At 40.7% G+C, this 26,832-nt stretch overlaps 1 protein-coding gene across 4 annotated transcripts; it reads left to right on the forward strand.

Annotated features, from left to right (window-relative positions):
* Positions 1–370: 370 nt before the first annotated feature.
* NFE2L1 (NFE2 like bZIP transcription factor 1) lies at positions 371–26,520 on the forward strand. Of its 4 annotated transcripts, none has more exons than XM_063300785.1 (7): positions 371–497; positions 3,520–3,743; positions 4,025–4,536; positions 19,173–19,388; positions 20,725–20,814; positions 21,665–21,826; positions 23,305–26,520. In XM_063300785.1, the coding sequence occupies exons 3-7, from the start codon at positions 4,027–4,029 to the stop codon at positions 24,616–24,618; spliced, it is 2,292 nt and encodes a 763-aa protein (XP_063156855.1). In that variant the 5' UTR covers positions 371–497; positions 3,520–3,743; positions 4,025–4,026; the 3' UTR covers positions 24,619–26,520. The 4 variants fall into 4 exon arrangements, with proteins under 4 accessions (XP_063156855.1, XP_063156856.1, XP_063156854.1 ...); XM_063300784.1 differs by having other exon boundaries at positions 408–543; XM_063300786.1 differs by lacking the exon at positions 19,173–19,388 and having other exon boundaries at positions 406–543.
* Positions 26,521–26,832: the final 312 nt, after the last annotated feature.

Genomic DNA, 26,832 nt, shown 5'->3' on the forward strand with positions numbered 1-26,832 from the left:
AGACTTGCTGCAGCTTTAGGGCCTAAAGTCCAAAGATAATGGAAAAGAGACGATTATATTTTCGAGCGACGGTTGGTTGTTGTTTCTGTCACTCAAACCGTCAGGCTCAATGAGCTAAGCGAACATTAAACCGATTGGGGAATTTATGTTGTCAATCAACGAGCCGTGTAGCCGGCCCTCTAACCATCGTGATTGGGCCTTTTCTCTTGTCATTTTTTTTTAGCCTCTCTCAACACTTCTATCTGTGTGGGTTCTGACTGGCCGTTAAGCTGTCAATCGCTCTGAGGTTTGTGGTTGGAAAAAAGTGCTTGCCTTTTGAATGGACAAACAGGCTGCCATTCGTCTCAATCTTAAAAAACGATTGGACAAAGCTGCACAGAAGGCGGGAAACATTGTGGTAGCAGCCGAGTGCCACTGTTTGGGCTTAAGACCGGCATTGAGGCAAGGCCTCCCGAAGGTAGTCGTGCGTGTTGAACGATGGTTGCTGGATAGAGAAGGTATACAGATGGAATGATGGATTTCTACGAGGGGAAGTTGGTGGAGGTAACCTAAGCGGGGGAAGAATAAGGGGAGGGGCGCCAGAGAGAGAAAAAAAGAGGGGGTAGCATACTGTAGGGGGTGATGAAACCTGGGGGAAAAGGGGTGAGGGTGACCCAGAGGGAGGGCCTGCAGTATATAAAGGAGGGGGGAATTGTGGAGGCGCTGGCGGGGGTGGTTGAGAAGATGGAGGTAAAGATACGAAACGAAGGACGGAGAGCTAATAATTGGCCAGGTAGAGGAGGGGGCTGGGAGGGACAGAGCTGAGCGAATAATCGGAAGATATGAGACGAAAAGGGGCGAGGGCTGGTGGAACGGGGTTCAGAAATAGGCTGGGGAGAAACGAGGTGGGGTGTTGGCCAGATGAGGGTTGTGGAAGGAAAGAGACCAGTGGAAGGTGGGTCGTGAGGGAAGAAGGTAAATGATTTCAGGCGTGGGTGGGCCGTGGAAAGGGCTAATAGATGGGGTAGTATAGGAGAATTGGAATTTAAAGGGCACTAGGTAGGCTGGGGGAGGAGAAAAGGTGGGGAAAGTTAGACAGGATATGAGGAGGTAAAAAGTTAGGCTGGGAAAGTGAGCGTTGGAGAACTGCCTTTCCCTTCTCATAGGAAAATCCCGATAAGGGAATTCGGATAGGTTGTGGGAGGAGTTGCTGAAAAACGAAAGGGGGGGGGGCTCTGCGTGGGTGAGGCAGAACAGAAGCCTAAGGGGGGAATAATGAGGTTTGGTTCTACAGAAGTAGAAACGGAGTAGAACTAGATAGTGGAGGGAGTGCGAGCCTAGCAAAAGTAATGGGTGGGGGATTGTTTCTAGAATGGAAGCAGTCTGGAATTTAATTGTATTCCAATGACTGTTTGTAATAAACTAATGTGTTCTAGGCCAAGAGCTGTTCTGTTTAATTAAAAGAGCATTTGCATGGCATTATTCTGCAACTTAATAATTAGTTTGTGGGAGTGTGCAATCCTGACCTATTTTTCAGGGTTCTTATATTTGGAATCCAAGACTTTTAGGGAAATGAAAGTAGGGAAGTAGACTAAAAAGAGAAGTGTGGGATTAATAATAAAGTCTTGAGAGAGTATATACATGAGATCACATCATCTTAAAATGGATTAATTAATTCAGGAAAAACTCTTGCCTGTTGGAATTTCATTAAATGGGTTGCAGTCCTTACTGCACAGGAAAAGAATGCTTTAGAATCTAGATAACATTAACTTTTGTACATCACACTGTAAGGAGATATTATTGAAAAAGTGAGTGGCAGTAAGCTAAAGTAAGAAGCTTTACTTTTGTTAGAGTTGTACTTCCTCGTGGTACTGCATAAATAGGACAAGGTTCAAATGCCTGTGTGAAAAAAATTGTGGTGTCCACCCTAAGGAGGAATTCTCCAGGTTCTCTCCTATGTTATTAGGTTGCATTTTGAAGAGTTTAAATGGAGACTGTAATGAGAGCCCAAGTCCTAGTGATTGAGAAGTTAATGAGGGAACATAAGAAAGAGTGGGTGGGGGAGAATTTTGGCTCTCTTACATCTTTAAAAGCAACAACTATTACTTAGAAATCATGTGTCTCTGATGGAAATGAAAAAAAGAAGGTGCTGAAACATGATCATAGATGGAAGCAGATAGACTGGATTAGTCCGAGTACATGGCTGCTGTTCTTAGCCCATCAAGGTATGGCTTTTGGAATTCCTTGTATTCTATTTAGTTTGTAGTGAGAGCAGATGAAGCCATAGTTGTGTAGATTTTAAGATCAGTTTCAGATTAACTGAAGGAAAAATTGCGTTGAAAAGCTTAAGACAGGAAACCCGAAAGATATTCTCTCAGGGCTTTACATTTAATTCTAAAAATTTGAGCTAGCTATGTTTTCTGATAATAGTATGCAGCCTATATCTGTAGAATTATTGTGATGGGATACTGACCTTCCTTACTCTCATGTTATAAATTGTAATTATCAGAAAATGCTTTTATGTCCATTTTCTTTGATAGATGTATTTTAATAGCATACAGAGATTTTGCTGCTTGAAGTTTGCTATGCAATTATATGTGAGAGTGTGTATAAATGATAAAGTGATAGTTCTTGATCTTAAATGCCCCATTATCCATAGTTTTCCTATATAGATAATTGAGAGGGAAATGAAAGATGGCCTATTTTTCCCAAGTAGGCTAAAAAAACTTAAGTGAATCTGCCAAACACTGTCCTGCCAGCAGTTATCTCCTTTTCCAAGGAGGAGTCAATGAGCATGTTTTCTGTAAACATTGACAGTCAAACTGGTTGAGAATGAGAATGCTCAACAATCAGGAATCTGGGAAGAAGATGGGTAGAGGTCACTGGGAATACCTGTAGGTACTAATAATGGAAGGACATGGAAATCAGAAGATCTGGCAGTTCCTGTATCAGGGAAAAGAGTTATAGGAGTCTGAATATCTGAAGCAGGGATTCACAGATATATTAGAAATCATGTTGTTTATTAAATCCAGTAGCTGCCTTCAGTTGGCATGAAGTTGTAGGAATGACTTGGGAGAAACAGTTGCAGTCATGGCCCCTGTACTGATAAATTGCAACATCCCTCATGCTGAAAGTGAATTTAAAGTCCTTTTAAATTGGTCCGAAATTCATGCTGAATGCAGGCATAATCAGCATGTTTAAACATTGCCCACAGTAAGCTCTCAATGGTGAGAGGATAAAGGGAGGCAAACACCAGTATTCTTTGGAGTGGTGTTCTTTGGCTGTTGTTCTGTAATAAGATGCCAAAAGCCAAAGTTGATATTTCCTAGAACTGTGGAATGGGAAAGGATAGAAGAAGCAGGACAATGCTAAATTAAAGTTTGCTTGGCTTTTTGTGTCATATTATTTGTTGACAAATTAAGTGTGCTCTCTGCATCATGTTTCTTTGTAGTCTGCATAAAATGAAGCCTCTCAGTGTTGAATTGGTTTAAAATATGGTGCCTTTTAATGCCTCTGCTTGATTTTTTGGCTGTGTTTCAGTTTCTGACGAAACTTGCAGCAAGCAGCAGAAGAGACTTTGAACCTTTCCCTATTCTGGAACCCTGTACTCTTTAACTGCTCCTTCAGGAAGCTTTTTGGAGTGATAGGAGGAAAGAGGGGGAAGATCAAAGTTGCAGCTGTCCTGGAAGACTTGTCCCATCTTGTGGCTGGTGTGGGAAAATAGAAGACTCAAGGAAGCTGCTGTATGTGGACTCTTTAAGACAGTAAGTCACATGAGTTTATATGCAGCTACCTTTGCTTTGTTACAAAACAGTTTTATATTCTGAATAAGCTGTGCCAGAATAAGAGTCCACTTGAGAGTTTTTTATTCCTGGAGATTTCTCAAACTTCTGTTATTGATAATCTGAATGCTTTTAGATTTTCTTTTAAAGTGGAATGTGAGCATTTGTTGTACTTTTGTTCTTTAAATAGTACATAGAAAAATACCTCACAAGAGATATTTGAATGTTATTAAAGTTGTGCTACATACACTTTTTCTTTCTAGAAATGCTTTCTCTGAAGAAATATTTCACAGAAGGACTCATTCAGTTCACCATTCTTCTCAGCTTGATCGGCGTGAGGGTGGATGTAGATACTTATCTAAATTCACATCTCCCCCCCTTGCGGGAAATCTTTCTGGGCCAGAGCTCAGCTTACACTCAGACACAGTTTCACAACCTGCGGAACACCTTAGATGGCTATGTTATACATCCCAAAAGTGTAGATCTGGACTACTATTTTACAGCTCGACGGCTTCTCAACCAAGTGAGGGCCTTGGACAGGTTTCAGGTGCCCACCACTGAAGTCAGTGCTTGGCTGGTACATCGAGATCCTGAAGGTTCTGTCTCTGGTGCCCAACCCAGTACAGGCATTTCCCTTGAGAATGGCAGTGGCTTGCAAAATGGAACTGCTTCAGACAACGTAGTGAGAGAAAATGGAATGGAACAAGGATTTGGTGAAGAGTTGGAAGACCTAGGTGCAGTGGCTCCTCCAATGAATGGAGATCTAACTAAAGAGGTATGTGTAGCAACCCTTTATGGGGTGAGGTAATAGGAAGAGAATAATTGAGGATTTCTGTAACTTTCATTAATAAATATGTTGATTGTTGCCAATATTTTAACATTTGTTTGACATGAGTGACACAAAACAGTATTAGTAATCTATGTTGTATATGGCATGTACCAAAAGTCAGGCCTCAAATGATTTATTATATAAAATACATTAAATGCTATTATTTTCTTCTAAAAACTTCCTTACTTGTTTGACAAATGACCTTTGAACATTCCTAAGTACAATAACATTTTCTCTTGGGGGGAATAATAAAACATATTTTGATAAGCCTATGGGGTCTGATTTTTGGTACACCCTGTATATGGTACCCTAAATTAGGTTAGGTTTTTTATTGATTCTTTTAGTTTTTCTTGTGGGAGGCATCTTAGTTAATAACATCACCTGTTTAATTTGCAGCATTAGATAATTTCATTGCATGTATTAAATTGGTGATTATTTAATCAACTTGGGATTATTTCCAGAGGATTTTCCTAATACGTGTTTAAGAAAATATTAGTTGGTGAATATTTTATAGTCTTATTAAGCAGTGAACACTATTTTTTGCACTTCTGCCCTTTGTTCTCCCTCTGCAGTCCTATATGGTTTACTTTATGAGAACCTATTCTGGTTTGCTTTGTATTTGTGTTTTACTTAGTGATGAGTTCAGTTATTTACATGGACATTTAAGTCTCTCTCCCAAACACATGGTGATAGAGAACTACTTCCAGACCATCCTTAATCCCTGGCATCTTGTGTTGCAAGTGGACGGTGTTACTAGAGCTGGTGCCCAAGCTGTGTGTGTGTGTGTGTGTTGAAACAGCTGTTGTGACTGTCTTCCTCTCTTGTTATGTTGCTTCATCTCTTCCATGGGCAAAAATAGAGTAAAGATTTCAGAGGTTTTGCCCTTGAGAATATAAAAGTGAAACTTGCTTTGCATGTGGGGTTTTCCTTGAAGTAAAAGTAAGTCACTGGAAGGCTGAGAGAACCATTTCATTACAAATACATAAATACTGTATTTTTTAGAACAAGAAATCAAGCCACTTTTGTAGGAATCAGGAGCTTTCAGTCTGAATGTCTTAAAAACTCTTATCTCTAAAATGACAGTACTAAATGGATAAAATTGAATTTTTAAAAATGAAATTATCCTTCCTAAGTATAATTATGAGGTTAATTAATGTAAAGAGTTGTCTAGACTGAGAGCCATTTAAAAAGAGAAATTTCCATAGTGGGTACATTCATTTATTACACTTTATCTCAGTAATCACCCTATGTGATAGGTTGGGCTGCGAGAGACAGACTGGCTCAAAATCAACCAGTGACCTCTTTTTTCAAGTGGGGGCTTGAACCTGAGTCTCCCTGGTCAACGCCCAGCACTTTAACGATTAATTGTATGTGTACTATATAGTCCCTTACTGATAAAAGTCTTACAGTTCAGTGGACAAGTAGACTATAGCATGTAGTAAGTATTTAATTTTTTTTACAGATTTGAGACCAAGATTCTTGATAGGTCCTCAGCCATGAGTCTGAAAATCAGCTCAGTACTATTTGCCATTTTAAATTCATGGTGCTTGTGAAGTATGATAAAATCAGTAAAGCTGAAGTTATTAAAGCTCTTCTGATTCAGATTTCCATCAGACTCTGACTGATATGACAAGTCTAATCTTACAACTTAATGATAAACATGCCTAGGAGCTGCTCTCCCAGAATGGCGCTGCCATAATGTACCTATCCAAAGTTTATTTTGAAGTTACCATGTCACTGAACACAGTGCTACAGTGCAGTGGCTTTTTATGGTTGATACAAACCAGAGAATGAATCTTTGGTTCATTCTGACATATGGGATAAGAAAAAGTGTAGTGTGTTCTTTTATAGCCAAGTATTTTGGTCCTTTTTGGTCCTTTCATTTTCTTGGGCTGCTCATCCTTTTATGGCAGTCATGTGCGTGACTATAATACTTCATATTACACGGGTACTTGAGTACTTGGACTGTAATCTTATGCAGTGTAATATATATTGTAGTGAAGAATTAGAAAGTGGTTTTCCTTAGAGTAAATTAAGAGTAGACTAAGGTTAGATTTGAACTAGAAGTTTCCTGATTCTGAGCTCTGTATAGCTGTATTATAAATATAGTGCCACAAGATTCTTTTTTTTTTTTTGCTGTACCAGTCAAGGGAATCAATTTTATGTGCTCTCTGTATGTATTGCAGTTTAGGTACAGGGAACACAGAAAGCTATAGGGCAGAGATATGGACATAATCTTTTGTTTCAATGAGGCAATGAATTGCTCCTTTTTTCAGGAGTGTAGAAGACTAAAAAATGCATATACTTTGGAGTTTAAATAGATAATTTAAAAAATTAGGAGATGGAAGATTGGATTCAGTTCCATCTTAGTTAGGAACTCCTTGAACATACAGAGGACAGAAGAAGAAAATGTTAATGGAATTCAGGATGGATGACTTAATGCTTAGATATTTTCTCTTCCTGAGCTGTTTTGCATATTCAGACTGCATATAAATGTTATATATGATTTTCTCCTCACAGGATACTGCTTGTAGTGTTTGTATCACTGACATATTGACCACAAATAGGCTTAGCAGGTTTATGTTTTATTTGGATGGCTCTTACAGGGATGTTTAGGAATGAACAGAAATTTATATGACAGTGATACCTTTATTTCTATGGAGGAAATAAGGTACTCAGAAAAGCTTTCTAAAAATATATATATCTTCAACCAAACACTTGCTTGATGGTTCTTGGGCTGACATTTCAAGGCTAATATGCAGAGTGGTAAAGATCTGCTAGCATTTATTTTTTTATTTTTAATATATATTTATAATATTTGTAACATACCTTAACAGACTCTGGGAGTATATAAAATGAACAGAATGTGCTAGCCCTAACCAGCTTTAATACAATCTTTATCAATTGTCTTAACTATGTTTTCCACACCTTTCAAGTTTATTACCTTTTTTCCTGTTGTATAATGGATTGGCAGCTTGCCAGTAGATGCAATTTCTTTCCAGCCCAGTGAACAAGGTATATTTTTTTAATGTAGAGGTGGAGTGCTGTGGGCTGTCCATCCAAGAAGGCTTAGTGGTGGGGCATGAATTCTTGAACTTTTAAAACACAGTTGGCCATAGTCCCAGAACTCCATTTTTTTTACTGCCTGCTGGAATATCATTGAATTTCAGTGGTCTGACTGAAAATTGTGCAGTTTCCTGCAATATTTGATACATGAAACACAGAAATTGTGTTTACATAGTTAAAAACCAAAGGAAAACCTGAATTCCCTTGAGGACCTAGAAGAATCTGACCCCTTTCCTTTGGGGTACCTTACATCATCTTCCTCATGGCCTAGATGTGAAATGTGGGCCTCAGTCATCAGAAGCTCATCAATGTTTTTTAAAAAGACAGATCATCAAATTACTGCTAAAGGAATTAGGGGCAGTTGAATGCATGTATATATTTACTTGTTTTTTAATTCCGCTGCAATCTCACAACCTGTGCAAGTTTTAAAGGAGTTGGGGAAGGTAAACAAGTTCAACTATTCACTTAGTTTTGAAACTTACCCTGTGGCTTATCTAAATTGGCTAGTTTCACGGGTTTGTATTAATAAAGCTTAATATATTGTGTGAATTCAGCCATTTATGGCTTATTTAACATACCATGGCTTAGAACATTGGGTGAACCTAAGCTCTCAATTTCACTGATAGTTGTGATGGGAATGCCTTGGGAAATAGCAGGATATGTTTATAATCAATAGATTGTTGTTAGAGGAACAGTGGAATAGAGCTATGCTGTTCCTACTGGAGGATATGAATCTACTGTGTGACTTTAGGCTTTCTCTTGCTTCCTCTTAAAATGTCAATTTTTATAATGGGAAAAGTTGCCTACCTCACAGGGTATTGAATCTCTTTTCTATATAGAACATTCTTACTATAGAAATAGATAGACTGCAGTGGAAAATGCCTCTGGATAAAAGAATCTGCACCAATAAAAATCTGAGCCTTAGGGCCTTGATCAGTGTTGTATTGCTGCAAAGTACTAGAAATGAATGCTGGGACTATTCTGGGGTGATATCTTGTTTTCCTTTTTCTCCCCTCAAACTCATGCAGCTTCCAAATGCATTGTTGTTTGTGCATTTTAAAGCCCCATTTTTTAGTATATGTTCTTTGCCTACTGGATGTAGTCAGCTGAGGACTTTAGGTGCCTTAGACTGAACAGGAAGGAGTTCAGACTAATCCAGATATCAACTTGCATGGGAGGTAAGCATTATTCAGATCTCAGAACATTTTTTTTCTTAACGGCTTCCAAGGAAAAGCCCCTCCTGCAACAGCCACATAGCTACTCCCTGCCTGAAGACATTGCTAGATAGGATGGTTTGCTGAATTGAGGAATTTATGTCATTTAATTTTTCATTTCTGTTTGCTATTTGAAAGTAGAGAGGACCTACTGAAAGTTAATTTTTGCATCATTATATCACTTCAGTAGTTTTTAGTGGATAGATTGAAAAAGGCTAATTTCTCTTATGGCTTTTAAGATCACAGGTTATGTTCCTAGAGGAGAACAATGTTAGTCTATGGTAGCCAAAAAAAAATCAGGAGTCTGGTAGTACCTTTTCCAACTAACAATTTTTATTAAAAGACATAAGCTTTCATGAGCTCACAAAAGCTTATACTTTTTTGGTAGAACTTGTTAGCTGGAAAAGGAGCTACCAGATTCCTCCTGTCTTTTTGATAACATTCCTGTTTTATCACAGTAGGTGTTCCTCTTTTTCACCATTATGAAACTTTATTTTTTAATTCTGTTTTATTAAATTTAGTATACTAGTGCCTACTTGTAGCATTCTGAGATTTACAATAATTATTTATAGCTTGGATTTTTCTAAAGCAGTCCTCCATGGTATTTCCCAGAATTTATCAGATCTCCCAGGGTTTCCATCCAGTATTTAGCTTTCATGGTTGCAAGAATGCTCCCCTTTAGACCATTTTTCTTAAAAATGTATGTTCATGTAACTATCCAGGCACCTTCCCACAGTTCCCTTGGAAATATGCGAATTCCTATTTGCTTGTGATATGAACTTTATTTTAAAGCAGTAATTTAATTTTGTTTCTCTTTGGGAGTACAGAAACACATAGAAGGAGCTTTGAGATGCCATGGGGATATTGTATTAATAAGTATAACACGGAGGGTACCCTGCCATGCTAGCTATTTGGGGCAGGAGGTAAAGCACAGTATGAGGAACCTCTGTCTGTACTGAACCTCATAATTCTTTTAAATGTCATAGGCACAAAAACTGTTCTTAGAATTTATTATATCTGTGTTTTGAATTAAATTATTGGCAAAAAATACCACATACCAATGTTTCTACTGCTGGATATAGTAGGCATGGTATTTGTTAGCAACTGTAATGTAATATGGTATGGTATTTACTTTTATATCTTAGCTAACATTTGTTTACAATGGAAGAGATTAAATGAGAGTTCCTGTGCCAATCTTCCAGTATGCCTTCACTCAATAGTTGTTCTGCTTCATCTTAAGTTAGTCTATAGAAAAAGAACAAATTGGCTGTTTCCAGTTATAAAAACATAAGTTTTCCTGTGTTTCCTTGGTATCCAGAATTTGTTAGAGATCTGACTGTCTCTGAGTTTTGCCCCTGAGTTTTGGTAGCTACTGCATCTTAGGTGCTACTTCCCATCCTTTATGGAATCACAGAGAAAAAACTGTTTAGCCAGAAGTAGCTCTGAAAGTATTATTAAAGCTTAATTGAAACTGGGGTTATCTATTCTGTAATATCTTCTCTTAACTTGTAATGTTTGGGAGTGGATGTGGTTATACAATATTAAAATAAACCCATCTATGCACATTTATTTAAGTTCTTAAAACTTAGAAATGTTTTTTTTACTTGATGTTTCTTATGAACAGAACCAGACTGAGGTTCATTTTCCCACTAGCGTCTTATACACTTTGTTAACTGGGTTAACAAGTACAGAAGTACAGAATTCGAGAGTGTGTAGAACCTTTTATAGCAATTTGCCATTAGACAAGTTAATGAGCAAGAATTAAGCTCATTTGTCATATTAAACTTTAATATTAAAAACTTTATTGATATATGTGGTATTTGTTCAAAGTGTGTGTATCAGTGCGTAATATAGGGGATTGCTATTTCACTCATACCTTTTTGTTTAGTTGCAATTGCAGAATGATGAAAAGTTAGTATAACAGCGATTCTCTATATTAATTGCCTATATACACACTTTCAATGAACATGTACAATTTTTGTAATTCTTTTTTTAATCCTATGTTATGTTCGTTCTGATTACCTTTATTGAAATGTAACTTTATATCTGTTAAATGTAACAAATTGTATTTTGTATGTCTTTTTTAAATTTTTCCAATAATTTATTTTTATTATTTATTTATCATATTTTTATCACCACCCATCTCCCCCACACGGGGGAGTATTTATTGTATTTATTGTATTTTACAAAAGTATCAATCTGCAATGGATTGGAATTTTTAAAAAACTGGTCCTTCACCACAGATCGTTTGAGAAGCACTATTCTAGAGTCACTCAGGTGCTACAAAGCGTACTGTTATTACTGTTATATCAGCACAGCAATGGTTGGATATTTCTAGAAATTGCTGTACATGGAAAAATGGCAATGATAGGCCGTTTTGCAAATACAGAAAATGTATGCAAGTACTTTCTATATATTACTTGTGTATTCTTAAACAACCTTTTAAGGAAAGGTTTGTGAACCTATAAACCTCCAGTTGTTATTAACTCCTTTTTTTCCCCTATCAGCCCTGATTTAAAACCAAGAAATTAGATTATATTTCAAGCTTACTTTCTGCTTTTCCTCCCAGTGGTTCCCCGGAACTTACCTTTATGGGACTCGTGTTCTCTTCAGACAATTGAATCTTTCCCTTGAACTTCCTGCCTCTCTAATTGGCCTCTTTATCTTACTGTTTCTGGAACTGATTCTGTCAGTCTTGCTCCAGTCTTCATATTTTTCTTAGATCGTGGTTTGTTTCTAAGTGCCCTGGCACTGAGTGACAAAGGACTAGGAAGTTGCAGCTGCCCATTAAGTGTGTTTTTAATGTATTTATTGGGTGGGAATAAGATTAGCTGAAAGGATGTTTATATTTATGAGTCCAAAGTCTTGATGGCTGCTGCTAGTACCTCAAAGGTACTATTGCAATATTGGTCTGGCTTTGCTTTTTGTACTTTGGTATTTCTTTTACCTTGTACTTCCGTAGGCTGAATACTATAGGCAGCTTGTTCTTCAGAAAACTTGTTATTTGGATTACGCTGTCCTTGTAATATATCCACAACAAGGGATAAAAATAAATGTCTAGCTCAGGCAACATGTGATGAGAATTGCTAGAGTTTGTATTGTCCTATAGTAGCCTTCTTCATTTCAAGCCTGCCTCTACTCTGGCAGCATAGACTGTAAACATCAGCATTGAGAACATCCTGGTTTTCTCGTGTCTCAAGTGACCCTGCTTCCTCCAAGATATGAAAATTAATGAAGTTTAGCTAAAATATTCTTGTATGTGGACTTTCTGAGACTACTGTTGAACTTCTTCATGATCCCATGGTGTCTAGAAGAACTTTTAGCAAGGTTGAGCTGTTTAGCAGAGAATTGGGATGATAAAACAGGATACAAAAGATTGAGACTGAAATATATTAACAATACATTTAATAAATGTATTTTTCAGTGAAAATTGCATTTTCTATCATGCAACCTACTTCTTTGAGCAAGAATGCAGTTTAGCACCTTTTATTGCTTCACACTGATGTTTTTGCTACAGGCCTTGTTTTAGGGATTTTTAGGGATTGCCATGGTTTGACATTATTGAGCAGCTGTTAGTCTTCTATGGGATTGGACCTGCCCATCCATCCATCCATCCATCCTTCATTGCCAAGCAGCAACATGTATCATACCATCTTCCTATACTTGTTGCTTATCCTCTTGCAGAAAATAATTGGTACTTGCTTGCTGTATACTTTCTCCTGTTTTTTGTGACAAGAATGGCAACAACTGCTGCCGCCAGGTCTTTCTCAAGAGGAAATAGAAGAAACTGTGCCTGCAATGACAGCACTCTTAATAGCAAGAAGTCACGGAGGTCCTCTAGGTGGCTTGCCATTTAGCATCCTCCAAAATCTAGGGACAACTCTGCTTCCTTTCTGTACGAAGTACAGTAATAGGATTTTTGGCTGATCTTGTTGTGCAGCTTTGATCCAGCTGTGTTTCTCTGCTTTTGCCGAAGACTTCAATTTTAATACTCAAGGTGTCTCTTGATACAGTATTTCCATTTGATTTATGTCTCAGGAGCTCTAGATGGTCTATATGAGTAGTCCTCACTTAATAAGCATTCATTCGGTGATCAAAGTTATGACAGTGGTGAACAAATGGTAGTTACAACCGGTCCTCAAAGTTACAGCCATTGCAATGCCCCCATGGTCACATGTTCAAAATTTGGATGCTTGGCAGCCCACCCATATTTACAACAGCAGTGTGCACTTCACCCACCTGCCTATCTTCCCATCTCTGCCCTTTTGACTGCCCTGCACTCTGACTCCTACCCCTGTTGCCCCAGATGACCTTCGCCGTATTCTTCCTCCTGCTGCTGTTGAGGTGTGCCCGGCTGAGGCAGCTGCTGGCCCTTTGTGAGGTCTCCGCGCAGCCTCCCTGAAGCCTTGCAAAGGGCCAGCAGCTGCCTCATCAGCAGCAGGAGAAGAAGGCGGCGATGGTCAACAGGGGTGGCAGGGGTAGGCAGCAGAATGCAGGGCGGTCGAAAGGGCAGAGATGGGGGGAGATAGGTGGGTGGGAGAGTCGAGGGAGAGGCAAGTATGGCAGGGTGGGAGAAGCATGGCGTCCTTGCCTAACAATGGTGCAGTCCTGGCCTAACAACTACAACTGGGACTACCAGAACTGCTGTTGGTAAACAGTGCAGTCATGTGATGTTTGTCTAAGAACCACTTCACTTAGCAAAGAAAATTCCAGTTCCAGTTAGGGTTGTTAAGCGAGAACATGGTATTTACAAAAATGGTGCTATATTCCTAAGAGTGTTATGCTGTGACACATTTTTTATTAAAATGGTATTACTGTTTCTACACCAGAAAGTCATGTGTTGTCCAATAACATGCGGCTAAATTGCACATATAGTTTGTTACTGACACATGTGTTGCATACTGATTGAAAAGGGGGTTTGAGTTTGACCTCTGAGGGAGCCAAAGGCTGAACTTGGTTTTTGGCAAGCTGACAGAATAAATATAATGTGGGGCAGTGATTAAAATGTTGAACTAGTTCTGGAAAAACTTGGGTTCAGTTTGCGAGAATTTGGTGGGTTTTGTTTTTGTTTTTTGTTTTTATTTTTCTTATTATTTTGTTAAATCTATCTTTTCCTATGGGAACAGATTCATTTTTCTCTGATTATTTAAGTAATCAGCTACGTGAGCTGCATTGGCTGCCGGTGTGCTTCTGGTGCAATTCAAGGTGCTGGTTGTCACCTTTAAAGCCCTTCATGGCTTCGGGCTGGGTTACCTAAGGGACCGCCTTCTCCCAGTTGTTTCTGCCCGTCCAATTCAATCTAGTAGGTTGGGTATGCTGCGGGTCCTGTCAGCCAGGGAGTGTCGGTTGGCGGGAACTAGAAGGCGTGCCTTCCGTAGCGCCTGCCCTCTGGAACATCCTCCCTCCAGAAATTAGGATGTCCCCGACCCTGTTGGCCTTTCGTAAGGCTGTGAAGACCTGGCTTTGTGCCTGGGCCTGGGGCCTCGAGTGTGTGGATGGTCCCGTCTCTTGGCTGTATTAACATCCATACATTGCTTACTTGGCAGCCATGTATATTTATTTTGTATTTATTTTATATTTTCACTGTTTTAATTGTGATTGTTTTAATTGTTTTATAGTTTTATTGTTGTAAGCTGCCCAGGGTCACTTGCTGAGATGGGGGGCTATAGAAATCAATCAAATAAATAAATAAATTTCCCTGAGAAATTGGAGTAGGCTATAAATACTATCCTCTATTCCACTGCTGTTGGAAAGTGTATGACTTGCCCTGGATGTAGACAGGCTATGTTGAATATAGGTTCAAGAGTCTTGGAAAGTTTCTTGAAACAATATTTTAAAAAGTAGTGCCTGAATAAAACCTGTGTTGTAAAGGGATAGCTTCCATCGTACGGGAGAAATACTCTTTAACAACTAGTTCTTCTGTATTTACTAATGTTGTAGCCTCTTGTTTATGTGTTACAAAAGCTAAAGTATAAAGGGCAGGGACTCAGAACTGATATTTGGTTTTAATAAGTAACAATAGAAAGAGACATAGATGAAAAAAACCAATTACGAAATAAAATAAGAGGCTGAAGATACTGTATCCTCATCTTCCTCTTTGCTAGGATCTTTTTGAAAGCAGGGATCATAGCAACAACAACTGACATGATTGTGGCTTTCAAAAGCTCTTCCTGTCAAAGAAGAGGCTTTTTTATTCTCAGCCCACCACAGTTTTTTTACAAGCTAGCAGATGTCCTAATTATCTAGTTATCTATCCAGCCCTTACTGAAAAAATACAGTGTTGATATCAGTACCTACAAAATGTTTTTTTCCCCTTAGCCTAAAGTTGGGCCAACACAAAAATGAAAATGCATTGCTGCATTATAAGATTTATAGGTATTCAGCCATATTGGGAAATACTCATATTTAGAGCTCTCTTTATTGTGGAAGAACACCTTGCAGCTGGAAAAAATGGTATTATTCTTGGGGTATAACATCCTAGCAAAGTATAGCATTAACTTCTTCTTAGAATCCTAAACTGAACCAAACCAAGCCTCTCTTTCATGTCTGCAAAGCTAGCCTTGTAAATGTGGCACAATCCTAATGAAACCTTGTGAGCTAATTTGTAAGCTGAATTTTCAATGGTGGAACATTTTTGCTCTATATAGCATTTTCTTCCTTTTCCTAAAATTAAGAAAACAAATTGGACCAAAAAAGCAGCTGGAAGCAGGTTTATATATACTTATATTTAATTTTTGATGCAGAATTTCATTTAATGCGTGGTGTTCATTCTTGTATACATTTCTTGCATCTGGTGACTTCTTCCCCACCGGCACTCCAGTGACGTCTCATTCAGTATTAGTAGAATTGGAGGAAAATTATTTGGGCAAAGAGAGAGATTGCATTTCTTACTCCATTATTTTATGTCTGTTTCTGAAAGTTGTACAGCAGAAACTAAAATCCTAGGATAATTATTGGTGGGGGGATTTGAGGGGAAAGGAGGCCCCAATCTTGATTTAAGGGGTCAAAAAGTTCCTTGTGAGTTGATTTCCATCTCTTTCCTGTATAAAACACTACTGTTGCCTGCCACTTTTCTGCTTTCTTTGGAGAGTGAATGAAATCTCAGTTGATGAGGAGAGAACTTTGGGTAATCTCTGAGAAGGAGAAGGAAATATTCAGGGCTGTCTGGAAAGGCTTCTTTAATGTTGTTCCCCCTGCACCATCGCAAGCATCATTGCCTGGTTTGGGTGGGGCATCCAGGCGTGGGAGCTTTTCAAGGAGACAGAGACCTGAACGCTGCTGCAGCTCCCAGGGCGACCTGGGTGGGGTGGAAGCTGTAAAAGGCAATTGGCTGTGTGCTTTGCATCCTAGGTGACGAATGCAAGGAGGAGCACTTTCTCCTGCATCCTCAGTAGGGACCCAAGGCAAGGGATTGGTTCTTTCTGCAACCTAGGTAACCAGCACAGGGCGGAGCCTGGCTCCCTCTGCATCCTCCGCGGTGACCTGGGGGAGGGGACTGCCTCCGGCTGCAGCCTAGGTAACGGGTGTGTGTGGGGGTGTTGTCTCAGTCTCACTGCAGCCACAGCACAACACATGGGGTGGGGATTCCATCTCTGCAGCTTGGGCATTGAGCAGGGGGTGGGGATTTGACGGAACTCCTCTCTCTGAACGACAAGCAGAGGAGAGCTGAGGATTGGATCTCATGCTGGAGCGAGGGGAGGGAGGAGGACTGGCTACAGCACAGCACCTGTGGGTCACATGCTGGAGAGGAGGGGGGCTTCCAAACAACTTGGGGGCAGCTAGCAAGCCTGCCAAAAAAAGAGCAACTGCTAACTGAAACTGGAGATGTCTGTCCGGCACTCAGCTCGGGTCACCCAGCTCTGCCTGCCCGGAATCTGCGCTCTACATAGACCATGATCTGGGTGGACAGCTCTGGGAGCGGCAGCTGGGGACATGAGAAAGGTATCCCTTCTTTTTAACCCTTTTCTCACCCCTCATGCCTGTCTGCTGCTTGCTTTTATGGTAGATCCAGGCCAGATCTCTCCCTCAGGTACAATGTACTGAAAGGATTTGCAGTAGGAAAAGATGTGCTGTACCTTTGCCAAGGGGATATATTGGGAGAGAAGAGGGAAATGGAGTGTATGCAACTTGGCTGTTCTGATCAATATACCCAAAAAAAAAAAATCATGCATATTGGAACAACAGGGTATAATCATGGCTTGAGTCCTTAATTTATGTGGATCTTTCAGTGGTGCTTTAGTTATGGAAAGAAAATTATGTTGATGATATATGCATACAAATGTATTTTGTGCCAGTGATTTTCACAGAAGGTGGAGAAGAGATGGACAGAATTATAAAATAGGATAATACTTGTAAGAGGAAGCAGGCAGTTGAAAGAAATAGATAGCAGTGTTTGAAAATAAGGATGTCTTTGATCCAAGTGGATGTTCTGGCCTGCTTTACTATGGAAGGTGGGGTGAGCAAAGGGTGTACCTAATGAGACCATTGTCAGGTCTTTCCACCCACACCATCCTATCACTTTCAAACATTCATAGCCTGGAAGTGACTGGAGAAGGCATACATTTGGATTAGAATCTTCAATTTAAATAAATATTTGCTGAGGAGGAATGCTAAAGAAGAGGGCAAAGTTGTTTTGTTCAAAACATCTATTTGTATTGAATGCTCCATGGAAGAAAGCTTATATTTTGCAGTTAGGGAGGAGGTGTTTTAAATTAATTTGAATGAATGCCAGGTAGGGAGAGAAAGAAGAAGATGTGATCCAAATGCACATTTGTGATCAGTTGGGCCCTGGAAAAACAATTGGGTCTTTGAAGCTAGAGATGCAGAAGGTCTAGGGAGGTCTAGGGCAGACTGAGGTTGGAAAGAGGAGCGAGCAGTTGCAGAATAGGCTGTTTTGTAGTTTAGTTCTGAAATACGTGACCAGTGATTGGAGTCAACACTAGAATTGTTAAATTAAGATAGAGATATTGGAGACAAGCTTATTCTGAATTATTGCTCCCTAGGTAGATGGAACAATCAGTGCTCTGACGTTGGGTGGGGAAATCAGAAAGATTGCAACACTGCTGTATTTTGTATTCCCTGATGTTCTAAAATAAAGGGCGCTTTACTCTGTTACGTTCCTGTCTGGAGTAAGGGGAAATAACTTAAAATGAGTACACCTGGCATCCCTATTTCAAGACTTCTTTGCTACTATATAAGAGATAAGCGTAATTATAATTTGGGATAGAAGCATTTTATTTCCATTGGAAATGGAAATGTAGAAGGGTGGAGCCCCAAGTGTTGACCCATCAGTGTCATTCAGCCAGAAGATTTTTTTTTTTTGTAATATTAAAAGAATACCCTACAGAATGGGAAGGCATCTCTGGGCCTGAATGAAAGGAACATCCTGCTGCAATATGTGAATAAATATAGCTTTAGGAGAGGGTTGTCCTTCAGAGGAAGAATTTGCAGGATATTGTAGGGCATGGAGGGGAAAGAAAATTATAAAGCGTGGTAGCCTTGCACAGCCTGGTTTAAAGTCTGGTGTAGAGGAGGCCTTGTCACTGCTTTGTGATTAGAAGCAGGCAGATCTTTTCAGAGTGCATTCAGCAGGGTGATTGTTTTCAGTCTGAAGGACTGGTTAAGGTAGGTAGCTCTGCTGTCTGAAGCTGAGGGAGCTGGCAAGGCATAGCACGCATGGCAAGCCGGGTTCTCAAGTTGCATCAGGTGGCTGGAAATGCAGAGAATCTCCACCCCTTTATGCAAATAGACAGAATGGCACCACAGGCTGATGCAAGCCCGCTATGGAGCAGCAATCCAGAATGACAATTGGCCCTCCCTCTCTCACCCAGCCAGCCGTCTGAGCAGTTAAAGCTGCAGACTCCCTCCTGCCTGGACAGAGAGAACATTGCTGCGTAGCATGGGCAGCGAGGAGGAGACAGCTCAGTTGCTGTCCATGGAGTCCCTGGTTTGGGCCCCGGAGCAGCCCCTTTGCAGAGCCGCTCTTGGCAAGCTCCCTGTGCATGATGGCTGTAGGAGGGGGGAAGATGTCTGGAGCACCACGGCAGCAGAGATGGCCGAGAAAAGGATCAGGGGAGGAGGGACCACACCCCATTCAGAATGAAGGGCGGCACTTAGAGGTGAGTGGGGTCAAATGGTGGTGTGGGGCATACGTCACAGAACGGATGAAGTTATGGTGGTGCTTTGAGTGTAGAAGCTGGAGGCATATGTGCTGGAAGTTTTGTAGGAGAGGTCATCCTCCTGAGAAAGTCCTTTTGAGGAAGAGAGACAGTCATGTTTCTTTCTCCCTGTTTTTTCTTTTAGGATATTGATTTAATTGATATCCTGTGGAGACAGGATATTGACCTTGGTGCTGGGCGTGAGATTTTTGACTACAGCCACCGCCAGAAGGAAAACGACGTGGATAAAGAACCAAATAACGGGGAGGAATGCGGGGATGGCTGGAGGAACAGAGGGGGCAGCATCGCTGACAGAACTGTGGTAGTGGATGGCGAGACAGGGGAGAGCTTCCCTGCACAGGTAAAAACACCCCTGGTGGGGAAGCACAGATTTCTTTCCTCCCATTCTGAGATTGTTCTGCCCAATAGAGGAGATTGGAACCTGTAGTTCAGTCCCTTTTCTGAGAAGTAGACTGTCTCCCATATTTTCCTTTTGGCATCTGTTTTTATGTTTTCTTGATACGTAGAGTTATTTATATGTTTTTATGTGCTTACATGTTAACCTAAACTGAGCTTTCTGAATAGGCTATGAAGATCTATAGAAATAATGGCACCTGATTACTTGGGCCTCAGTGGCTTTAAGAATAGAGGCCACATGGGGTTTGTGCCAAGTTCTTGTGATCCTGTATAGCCAGTCTGCTGACAGTCAAGCCCAGTCTGCCCAATATCTTCCTGTCAGAATTCACATGCAGGGCAGGGAGCAGCCCTCAGGATGGCAGAATAGACTCTGGGCCATTGATACTTAAGGGCCTAGCAGCATTGTTCTTTGGGAAGCAGGCACTCAACAGTTTTCTGCTGCACTGTTTGTAGGCTGCATCCAATACTAGATCAAGAAGTAAAATTGACACTGGGACTTATATCTTAATTGTAGTACTTAAGTTTTCCTAAAATTTGTTTGCTCTTCTTTTTACTGGGATAGGTTATGAGAGGTATGAGGTCAGAGTGAATCAACTTGATATGAGCATGAAGTAAGAACTGGACAGGGCACTTGAAATCCTGCCCATTATATAAACTAAATATTTGCTGTTTGTTGAGAATAATTTTCAAATGTTGCTTTTGATCAAATATATCTGATTTTGAGCAGATGATGCTATTTTGGACTTGGGGGTGGAACACCTTAAGCCACAGGTTTGCACATGGTCCCTGAACCTTTTTTTCTGTCACTCAGAGCACCTTCTGATTATAATTACTAAACATGATTGTACAGTTCACTGCCATTTTAAGATAGAAGACCTAAAAACTGAAGTGTAAACTCTACAAGAAACATAACAAAGTTAAGCAAACCAGATTTACCCCCCCACTCCACAGTTCCCCCAAAACAAAAACCTGCAGAAAATCCTTTGCCCATGCATTTGGTATCATCACCCTACCCATTGCAGCCCCTAATACCAAAAGAACATGTTAAGGGCAGTCCCTGGCTACCAGAACATTGGCCACCCTGTTCCTGGTTTAGATTATTATTATCTAAGGTGAGTCATATACCAGTACTGTCTTCTTCTGAGATCAAGAAAAGAGAACAAGTAGAGCACAGGAAAAAGAATATAACCACTGAATATTAGAAAACCACAGAAATAGATTATCTTTATGGTCTGGCCCTGTGGCAGTAAAACAATCATTACGTTATCTTTTCCTTCTAGGTGCCTGGGGTTGAGGATCAGACAGCCTTGTCTTTGGAGGAGTGCCTTAGGCTGCTGGAGGCCACATTTCCCTTCGGGGAAAATTCAGAGGTGTGTGTTTTCACTCTTTGGAAATAGAGATGATCAGTTTAGTTGCCTACTGCAGTGCTATGCCTTCTAGATATATTAGACTGCAACTCCGGTAATTTTCAGTCAGCAGCAATGGTAATTGGCAATTGTGGTAGCTGGTGTCTGACACATCTGGAGGGCATCAGGTTGGAGAAAGCTAGCTTAGTGTTCACTCCTTTTGTCAGCTCCGCAGACAATTTCAGTCCAGCAATAGATCGAGTCTCCATCTCATGTCCTTGCAACAACCTTGTGAAATGGGCAACTGTGCTATGCTTTGAGAAGAAGGGAATGTCTTGAAATACCCAGGGATTTGCTCACCCACAAAACCCAGTGCCTTGTCTGTTTTACAGTGCTAGTATTGCATGTCTTGCAAATTGAATCCTCTCTCTCTCCCTCTCCCTCCCTCCCTCTCCCCCACTCCTATTTGCTCTCATTCCAGCATAGAACCAGGGATATTAACAGAATAGATACTGAATCTCACCTTATGCTTCCAGCATTGCTTTAAAGATCCCTTCAAATCCATACTCTTTCATGAGGTTTTCTAGGAGCCTCTTGGCCAATCATTACTGGCCTTTATTCCAACCTGTTCACAAGACTTCTGTGAAGGAATATAATGTACAATATCTTGAGCTGCTATTATTTATTCATATATTTATAGATGCGTCAAATACATTTAAGTAAATAGTCAACCTTGGGAAAGAGGAAGGCCTGCCACAGCATGTGGCAAAAACTTAAGAACCTATGAAGTTCATATGTTGAAAGGAAAGAAAAATTATTTGTTACTGTTTTAACACCACCTAGACACCATGAATTCACCCTGATCTGTTTTTAGTTTCCAGTTGCAGATGTTCCCAGCCTAACTGACTCTCTGCCTAACGAGAGTGGGCCTTCTGTCGTGTCAGACGGGCTCCTGTCTCCCCTTCTGACAGAGACAGAGTTGCCTTTTGATCTGGAGCAGCAGTGGCAGGACCTCATGTCTATCATGGAAACACAGGTGAGGAAAGCAGGTTTCTTTACATGTTGCTTTTTTCAAGACCAATACCTATAGGATAATGTCCTATGCTTGCTGGATTTGGCATGCTTCTTTGTCCTGCATGCATCAAGTTCATACAACCTATAGTTATAGTCCTAGAAGTCTCTTCAGTGGAAGAAAGTTGGGTCTTACCATACACATAGTTCCAGCCTTTGGTTTGGATCAGCGAGTGCAATCATCAGTATTGCATGTTGTTTTGCAAGGCTTCAGTCAAATGTAAAACAGGATGTTTTATTTTCTTTGAAGTATCTGTAATGTAGAGCAGTCTCTTTACTCCTGCTAGGGTTTTTTTTCTGTAGCATTTGGTAGGAGCATAGAATGGAACATTCATCACAAAGGGACAAATACAAAACTCTGTAGAGTTGGAACTTTCCTAAAACCATCTTGTTGAATGCACTCCTCAAAATCAGAAAAATGTGTGGCATCAAATGATTGCCAGCAAGACAGTGAAGCAGAGAACACCCAAACTACTTGCTAGAGGGGAAATCCAAACAATCCTCAGGATTCCAGTGCAACCTGGGGACAATTCCTTCATATGCACAATTATGCAGCATCTCTGTACTTGGATTATATGACCTAGTGTCTGTTCTTGCCGGAATTTCAAAAAATGGGTGCTAGTAATGGCTGGTTTCTGTCCCTGGAATCTCTTAAAATCCCACTTCACCTTCATTTCCAGAACATGCTAATAAGTTCAGTTCAAATAGCTACTGAACTCTACAATTTTATTTCTGGTCTGGCAGAAGGATGGTCTATAACATTCTTCCAGATGTTTAGCTTTTGCCTAGGAATCCCTCCCTGTCCATCCTAATTAGACAACATTAGTTTTCAGCAGTGTTTCCCTTATATAACAGATAATTACCCTCTTGCCTCCTGCTTTTTTTATTTTGCTAAAAGCTTGGTGGCTAGAGGGGAGAATTGGGTGGGATACAGGAAGTGTTGCATTTTTATGTAAAAAATAGCCTCTAGGGGAAAAAATAGCTAGGTTTCCCTAGATGCTTTCTTGGTGATTAGAGGGCAGTAACTAATAAGCTTGTTATCTAAGAAGCTTTCTGATTTGTTTACAGTGAACCCCATATCTGAATTTTCTGTCCATTTAAGTGGAGGAGGAGACTACCATACATGCTAATGTGTATGTGTTTCCAGGCCAATGTGCCTAGAATATAAGATAATAGGTTTGGGATGAAGTCCAATATAATCCTACTACTACCTTCTATGCCCCCTATCTGCTCTGGAGGATTGGAGGATCCACTGGATCAGATTTTATGTGTGTGTTAAGTCTTGTAAGCAGAAGGGGGAAATTTTTCCTTGAATAGAATCCATTCTGCTAGTGGAATCATAATCCATTTTGACTCTTTTCCTTGGACTCTTGTTTTTTATGATGGTTGAATTGGGCAATACTGAGGCCTGCAGAATCTAAAAAGTCTCTTTTTCCTTTGCAGAGCATGGAGGTAAACAGCACAACAGCTGTAGACATTCTGTACAACAGCCCAAGTGGAGATCTTCTGACAGCCAACTACAGCCTTGCCCCATCCACCCCTATTAACCAGAATGTCAGCCTGCATCAGGCGTCACTGGCTGGCTGCACACAAGACTTCCCTTCCCTGTTCAGCTCTGAAATTGAAAGTCCCTCAGTGGCTGGTGGCTCAGCTTTGTTGCAGCTGGTTCCTGATAACTCCACTGGCTTCAACACCACGTTTGGCTCTACCAACCTAAGTGGAATCTTTTTTCCTCCCCAGCTAAACTGCACTGTAAATGAAACATCTGGGCCTGAACTCCCAGATCCTCTTGGAGGGCTCCTGGATGAAGCCATGCTAGATGAGATAAGCTTAATGGATTTGGCTATTGAAGAAGGCTTCAACCCAGTGCAGGCATCCCGCTTGGAAGAAGAATTTGATTCCGACTCAGGGCTCTCTCTGGACTCAAGTCACAGCCCTGCTTCTCTCAGCAGCTCAGAAGCATCCTCATCCTCTTCAGCCTCTTCCTCTTTTTCTGAGGAAGGAGCTGTAGGCTACAATTCTGATACTGAAAATGTGGACTTTGAAGATGCAGAAGGAGCTGTTGGGTATCAGCCAGAATATAGCAAGTTCTGTCGGATGAGCTACCAGAATCCTCCTCAGTTGCAGTACCTGCCTTATCTTGAGCATGTGGGCCACAATCACACATACAACATGGCCCCTAGGACCTTAGACACTGATGAGTCCCAGCCAGCTAGTGTGGGAAAGAAGAGTTCCAAAGAGAAGCAGGCAGATTTTCTAGATAAGCAGATGAGTAGAGATGAACATAGAGCTCGAGCCATGAAGATTCCTTTTCCCAATGAAAAGATCATCAATTTGCCGGTAGAGGAATTCAATGAACTCCTGTCCAAGTATCAGTTGAGTGAAGCACAGCTGAGTCTAATCCGTGACATTCGCAGAAGGGGTAAGAATAAGATGGCAGCCCAGAATTGTCGTAAGAGAAAGCTGGACACTATCCTCAATCTGGAACGGGATGTAGATGATTTGCAGAGAGACAAGTCAAAGCTGCTCAGGGAGAAGGTGGAGTTCCTTAGGTCCATCCGCCAGATGAAGCAAAAGATGCAGACCCTCTACCAGGAGGTATTTGGCCGTCTGCGTGATGAGAATGGCCAGCCCTATTCCCCAAATCAGTATGCTCTACAGCATGCCAGTGATGGCAGTGTTATTCTAATACCACGCTCCTTGGCTGACCAGCAGGGGCGGCGTCAAGAGAGGAAACAGAAAGACAGGAGGAAGTGAAAGATGATGAATATCACTAGGAAAGCATAAAACTTGCTGAATCTGCAACTTGGAGAAGGGCTGAGCCCAGAAGAATTTGGAGGAACTTTCATGCCTTCTTATCCAATATATCTTCTCAAACCATGATAGCTGCCAGCCAGTGTATAGGAGCAGACTGCTGGGCAGGGGGCCTACAAGTCTTGAGAGGCAGAATGGCAAAGCATGTTGGGAAAGACCTGCGCTTCCAGAGGCCTCAAACCAATTGAACATTATGAGAGCGCGAATTAGCTGGCATAATGTGTGTGGGGGGAGGGGGGAAATCTCAGCAGAGGATAGAAAATTTGAATTGTTAAAGCTGGCTTTTTGTAAAGGAAGAAAGGTTAAATGGATAGATTGAGGAGACCTAAGAGTATTTTTTTTCTTTGACTTCCAAGTCTTGGGTATTTCAGGTAGCTGGTTGGATTTTTTTAAACTAGTTTTACATCAATTGTATGCAGTTCAAAACCATGCCTAAATCCTAATACTTAGCCATGATCTTTTCCTAGATCTGTATGTACGTAACTACAGAAAATTGTGTGTACTTAGAGAAGAGAAACATTTTCCCTCAAGCTGAAAGTAAAGAGTTTTCCATTCAAGGAATTTATATGTACTGCCATTTTGAATTTCAGCATTTATCATAAATGTTTGGCAGGGCAGGAGTGGAAAGGGTTAATAGAATTACTATAGTAATGCATCTTTATCATCCCCTCACCAATTGAAAACTTGCTAAAGGTGTCACTTGCCCACAGTGAGGAGCCAGGATTAATCCTGGGCCACTATCAAGATGCATTATAACATGATGGTGCATGGTAAAATTGCATGCTGCAAAGCTGTCTTTTCCCATTGACTGGCTTAGAGAGACTGCTTTGGGTGAAGGGAGGTATAGGGCCAAAGGTGTAGATCTTCATTTGACTAGAGTCTGCAAGGTGGATATCTGGTGTATGACCATCACCATTTGGTCTACAGCACAGTGGGTTTTGCTACTGTTAAGCAGGCATGCTGTGCTGAGAGCCATCCACAGCAAGCCTCTTTTTGAATGGGCACTTTGATTTTAATTTATTATGGTTTTAGGAGTCTCTGTTCCTGTGTTGTTTCCCCTCCCCTGTAGGGCTATAGAATGAACTTAAGAGTATGCATGTAGGAAAGAAGGGCAGTACTTCCCCTGAAGATCAAAGCTACTGAAAGTTCTTTCTGCCATAAAGACTCAATGTGTTAACTGTGATTCCACAGCTGGCTTCCCTTCTGTCCTTGGGTGTCATTCCAACTTCCCCCTTCCCCCCATTGAAAAGAAAATAAGGCGAAGGGTGAGGGTAGTGCCTTGAACACAGCTAGCCTCAGGCTCTGAGGCCATCCCCGAAGCTGTTAACTTGCAGTATAGCACAGCTGGGAGTATTACTGACTTGACCAGCAACTGTAGAGCTAAATGGCTTTGGTTTTTTCCCAGCCACTCAGTCCTGTGTATGTGATGATGTGTGAGGGCATAACACTGAAATGGGCATCCTCCTGAGGATTGTAGCGATATGGTGCATTGTTTAAATGGTATAAAGCGATGTTTGCAAACATATGAGTTAATTTAGTTTTGTTTGTGGGTTTTTTTTTTTTTAGGCCATGACTTTTTCCAGGAAAAACATGAGAGTGGATAAGAAGTAAATTAATGTAGTCTTCTCCATTTCTCGTGCTTTTGGGATTAACAGCATGAAACTTGAAGCACAAAATGTGTTGGAGCTGTGACTAGTTGCTGGATGGATAGGATGGAGCCCTGATGCGTGCATGTGTTAATTTATTTCCGAGGTTTTATTTTGAATGGTTTCTATGATCTATTGGGAAAGTGAGGAGAGAGTGCGAGCACAGGACAAAAATAAAATGGCTTATTCACTATTTGAACATTTGTTTTGCCTGTTTTCTTTAACCCAGGACTAAACCCCACTATATCTTTATAGCGATGCTCTGACTCTTCTGTAGGTTGATGGAACTCTGCTGCCTTAAATTAAAAGATATTGTCACAGCGAATACACAAATGGCTATTAACTGTGTTAATAGTACATAGTGCCTCTATATAGTAATTAAAACGTTCCTTTTGTGAAGCTACTCTTGTATACCCTCAAGGCCATGAATGAGGAAGAATCTGATGTTTAGTTTCTTGCATATATACACATTAGGATCTCTTTACAGTTTGGGATATTTTCCTTTAACATG

Source organism: Candoia aspera, chromosome 4, assembly GCF_035149785.1.
Source record: "Candoia aspera isolate rCanAsp1 chromosome 4, rCanAsp1.hap2, whole genome shotgun sequence".
Taxonomy (NCBI): domain Eukaryota; kingdom Metazoa; phylum Chordata; class Lepidosauria; order Squamata; family Boidae; genus Candoia; species Candoia aspera.